The sequence below is a fragment of the Vigna radiata genome, chromosome 7, assembly GCF_000741045.1.
Source record: "Vigna radiata var. radiata cultivar VC1973A chromosome 7, Vradiata_ver6, whole genome shotgun sequence".
NCBI classification, from domain to species: Eukaryota; Viridiplantae; Streptophyta; class Magnoliopsida; order Fabales; family Fabaceae; genus Vigna; species Vigna radiata.
The window spans coordinates 31,602,711-31,608,113 of record NC_028357.1 but is presented as its reverse complement, the minus strand read 5'-3'; the positions used below and the strand labels follow the sequence as shown (position 1 = coordinate 31,608,113).

General features: G+C 39.5%; 1 protein-coding gene across 1 annotated transcript; it reads right to left on the bottom strand.

The window, feature by feature from the left end:
* Window positions 1-266: 266 nt before the first annotated feature.
* LOC106769494 lies at window positions 267-3,677 on the bottom strand. The gene has a single exon (XM_014655134.2). The coding sequence runs from the start codon at window positions 3,037-3,039 to the stop codon at window positions 778-780; it is 2,262 nt and encodes a 753-aa protein (XP_014510620.1). The 5' UTR covers window positions 3,040-3,677; the 3' UTR covers window positions 267-777.
* Window positions 3,678-5,403: the final 1,726 nt, after the last annotated feature.

The following is a 5,403-nucleotide window of genomic DNA, read 5'->3' as shown; positions in this document are numbered from 1 at the left end:
ATTCTGCTGACAAAAAATCTGGACATCAAGATGATTAAGGAATCAGCACGGTGACTCATTAAGTGGCCATAAAGTTGCATCACATGGCTTATGTGAGTTCAAGACGAGATTAGGATGATTCATTCTCAACTTTGACTTAGGGACAGAAAGCTGATTGCCTTTGGAATGAACAGACTTCAATGTAGGAGTGCTTGAAAGCGAAGCACCTTTCCAGATTTTACAAATGCAGTGGACACCTTTGAAGATTCTACGTAAACACGAGACTACAACTAAATATGCATTCATAGCTATCGATCACAGCTTTTAGCGATAGAAAGATACAAAACAGATAAACAATGTTTTCACGATTAAGTCCTCTTCAACATGCATGCATGCATGCAAGCATGCTTCTTAAGTTACAAACATTGTGAGAAAGTTTGAGTGGAAAGAAGGTTTTAAAATCAAAGGAGAATCGATAAAAATTTCCCCTTATCAAATATTATTTATCTCAAACTACAAGAGGAATAAAATTTCTACAACATCCTTCCAGTTCGGGCGTTACAATCTTTCCCGCTTTCCTATATTTAACAACTTGACGATCATGGCAGGGTAAAACACGGCGAGTTGCTCAAAGTCCTTCCAGTGAGTGTTCAAAATGCAGAGGGGGTGAAAAAGAAAGATGGAAGAAAAGGGTAGTGGAAAGAATTCAATAAATCCTAAAAAATTAAAATTCCTAACTGAGTAATTAACCCAAAAAGAAAAGAAGAGGGCAACTAAAAAAAAATAAAAATAAAAATGTTACACTGAGGATGTATCAACAAGAACTTCGTTTAACACATCATCCTCACCGTTTGCCGAGGTGAACAGCTCTGCGTCCTTCTCTTGATCATTGGAAAAATCCCTTCTCTCAAGTTTGGAATGAGCTGCAATAAATATCAACTTCTGGACCTTGTTGAGTGCAGTCCTGGAGTGATGGCCATGAGCATAAACCCATCTCCACAAGGACCAATTGCATTTGAAGCCACATGAGGTTGCATGAAGGAATATTAGCCTCACTGCAACTTTCCCCAAGGACTTGAATTCTGTCAAATAAGTTTCCCACACAAGCCTACTACTCTGTGGATTGACAATCCTCATCTTCCCAGTAATTGGATCCCTCTCCTTCATCTGAACAGCTTGAGCATATACCGGGTCAAGCCCTTCCGTCCTCCACTTCATCAGCTCCATCAGAGCAATATGTGCTTCGTCTCTTGCAACAAGCCTAGTTATTAGCCTATCAACATCCTTCTCCTGTTCCGGTGTCAAGTACTTAAATGGTGGAAGGTACTTGCCACTGGTGTCCCTCACCAAGTAAAGCGGGTCAAGAATGTAAGCAGCAGCCCAAGCAGGGTGGTAGTTCTTCTTGAACCTTCTCTCAACCAGCTTCTCCACCACCCCTTCTGCAATGTGGAACTTGGAGCACCAATCCTTCACTTTTGCTCTCAACTCATCCCAAAGGGGAAGGCATTGCCCAACCAGAGGCCTCTCTGCCTCAATCTCCTGAGCCATGTCCTTCACCAATTTCACCAAACCATGAATGGCTTCCAAGTCCTTCCAGAACCCCACATCCCGAATCATGTCCCCAACCTCCCTGGCGCCCTGGTCCTCAATGGCCACCATCTTGAACGGCTCATCCAGTAGCACCAACTGCAAGGCCCGAACCGAGCTCAACGTGTCCTCCATCATAGCATACACAGGCCCCAATTCAAACTCGTGCAGGGGCACCCGCAGGAGCCAGGTGTGGCCGTACTCCTGCAGCTGGTACTTGTGGAAACTGTTCCTCACCTGAGAGGTGTAATTGAACAAATTGGCGAGCTTGAGACAATTGTGAACCACAGCCCTGAACAAGGGTAGCTCCTTGGCGAAGTCCTTTATCAAACTGTTGAAGCCCTGATACTGACAAGCGAGATTAACCATCCAATGATTCTGATTCTCTAAGTTTTTCAAAGCCTTGGCCTTGAACCTGTCTGCAACTATCCCAACACACTGTTGCACGAGATTCCCACAAATGCCAGTTATTGTCTCCCACAGAACCTCCTCCGCATACTTGGAAGGCGCAGAAGCAGTAACAAACAACGCCCTTCTGTACAAGCTGGTCCCATTCGGAAGATTCACGCTCAAATTCACCAACCCAGAATCGTAACTCTTCCCATTCTCATTCACATTCCCATTCCACTTCCACCCGTCAGACGCAATCTGAAAGAACATCGCATCCCTGATCCTCGCCTCCGACTCAACCTTAGCCTCTTCGAACCTCGCCTCCAACCTCGCCCCTGTCAGCTCCCTCGGAAACACCGCCGGCAAACCAACCTGTGACAGAAAAGCTCGGAACTTCGGGTGCTCCAAACTCGCGAAAGACACCGAGCCACAGGACTCGTATACCCAATCGCCCAAAAACTCAATCGCGCTATCGATTTGGGCCTTACTCAAAGCGGGCCCAGGAGAAGTTTTGGGACTCTTCAGCTTCTTCACGCTATCCTCCAACATGGCCAAAGCCCCCAAATCCTCTTTCCCACCCGACAGCACCAAATGCGGCTGCTGCGGAACCAAAGCCGACCCGAACCGCGATGGCGCGTGGTAGAGGGAACCCGAACCGGAACCCGAAGCAGAAGGCGAAGTTGTTGTTCGCTTGCGATGGTTGTGCTGAGCCGAAAAGGGAGAAGCTGAAGAGGGCGAAGAAGAAGGAACGACAACGGGGGAGACAGAAGAAATGGGTTTGGCGGCGGAGTTGAAATTGGGACACGTGCCGCGCTTGAGGTGTTCGGAGGCGGTGCGTGAAGGGTTGGAAGCAGAGAAAACAGCATCGCAGAGAGTGCAACGGAGTTTCACTGCTTTGGGGAGTCCCGTTTCGGTGTTGTGAGCCAGTAAGGGTTCCAGGTGTGTCCAGTACCATGCGCCTTTACCTTTTATCGCTTTGTTTCGAACCATCAGAAGCCCCTCGTAGCGCTTTTGCGCCGTCTTCGCCGCCGCTTCGTCGGCGGAGGCCGACTCCACCAACGCGCCGGCGTTCGTCGCCGCCATTGCGAGAGAGTGCGGATGAGATTGTAACGGAAACAGTAGTCTCTGGAATAGAAGAGCTGATCACGATCACGTATTCTGCATCATCGTCGTCGTCGTCGCTCCGGGACTCGGGGGAAGGGAGCATTTAGCCGGAGAGTGGCCGGGATTTGAGCTTCCGGCGAGTGTCCATGCGATCGGAGAAGAGGGTGGCTTATGATGATGAGAGGGAAAAGAGGTTTGTGCTATGTGAGAGAGTGAGTGAGTGAGTGAAGTGAATGAGACCGAAATAGCAAAGCGAATGAGAGTGGAGCAGATACACGTACGGCTACTCCACCCTCAGATGAATGACAGAAAAAGGGCGACGCTTTTTCACGCGCTGGAGTCTGCGCGTGGGAAACAACTTTCCGGGAACCCAACTCCCACGTTGCTGATGATTGGCTAGTGAAGCACACGCGCCGCTCCTCACTTTTCTGCCCTTTAGTTTCTTTCTTTTTTTATTTTTATTTTTCTCTTTTGTTTTTGGGGTCTTCCTTTGTCCTTGTCGCTTTCTTTTTTTTCTTTTTTCTTGTTTTTATAATTCTTATTTTCATACTGTTTTTCACCCTAAATTTATCCTGTCACTCAGTCTATCTTCTTGTTAATCATTTTGCATTGGTGGGCTGAATTCTTTTAGGCTAGTATTCATTAAATTGTATATTTTTCCTACAAATGATTTATTTATTTTGATATTCTATGATGATAAAATGAAAATGCCCCCAATATTGTTTTCAAAATTGTTAATACTTTTTTATTACATTTTTAAGTAATTTACTTTCATACTTGTTATTTAATGTTTTTTAACTGAAAATAGTACAAAAATATAGCAATTTAAATGGATTAATAAATAAAATAAAAATATTGGAAATAATATATTCTTAAATGGCATGTTGGATACGGTTAATATTTTTTCCAATTCAATTTGTTATAATTATTTGAAGTGAATTTTTAAATAATGGAAAGAAAAATTAATTCATATAAAATAAAAGATATCAATAAATTAATGTTTCTAAGAAACTAAAGCAGTAACTGAACTTTCTAATTCAATATTAATGTTTCTAAGAAACTAAAGCAGTAACTGAACTTTCTAATTCTATTGAACTCGCTACCAAGATATATGTTTTTCGTGATGAACATTAATTTCTTAATTGTTTAAGGATTAATTATAAGATAAAGATTCGCTGCATAATTAAGTGTACAATATTTTATTTTATATTATTATTTAACGATAACTTGTCATATAAGATCATTTTTATATTTTTAACAACATATTCACAAGTTTTATAAATAATAAGAGCGTAAAACTTGCTTATTAAAAACCGATACTTATTAAAGCCGTGGTTTAAATGACTTGATCTTATCTCTTATTTTTATCTTTTAGAATTCATAAAAATATTAAAATATAATTTTAAATATTGAACACATGTAATAAAATATTATTTTTAAATTTCTTACATTTCTAGTATTCTCTTGTAGTAATTTCAACTTCTGTTAATTTGTTGATAAAAAAACTAATGAAGTAGCAATTAACCACATATTGTAATATTAGTGAATGTAAATTTAGGATATGATTTAGACAATGATTAAACTCACCATACTAGTTTAATGTCCAAATACATTAGTAATGGAAGAGAGTATATTCTACTTATGTCTAAACCTATGCATTATAGATTTATATAAAACTATAAGATGTTAAATTCAGAGGTTTGTATATTCCTTGACAAAAAAAAAATATATTGTCGTTGATAGGCAATGCAGATGTTAATTATTATTGGACTAAGCAGAAAAATTTCCATTTTATATTAGTTAAAAAATTAATTTTTATATTGAAAAATATTTTTTATATTAATTTTAAAACCAATCTAGTAAAAAATATAGAAAATATTAAATTATTTATATAAGTTCTAGAATCGATATAAAAAGTTTTTTATATCGCGTTTAAGACAATAATTGGTATAAAAAGTTTCTTCACATTATGCTTTCATTCAATTATCACTCATTCACGTATATTGGAATCATTCTCACGCAGAAACAATATTACCAATCACATTATAAGTGAAAATGCAAAAAAGCATAATCATCTAATGCACATAATTAATCATTTTCTAGAATCATAAAGCATTTTCAAAAAGTAAAATAAATGTATTGATTTATATTATAGTGTTTAATTGAATTGTGAAATAATGTTCCAACAATGTTTCATCTTTCCCCCTTCTTATTACAATGAAAATAGTGAACAAAAACTATAAGTTAAATAGAAAAAAGGAAAATGATTGAATAGGATTGGAGAAGGAGGAACAAGTTTGGTGACGCTTGAGGTTTTGCCAAAAGAGTTCGCATGCAAAGAAG

Coding starts and splice junctions, on each gene's coding strand:
- LOC106769494 (XM_014655134.2), bottom strand. CDS start 3,039: ATGGCGGCGACGAACGCCGGCGCGTTGGTGGAGTCGGCCTCCGCCGAC.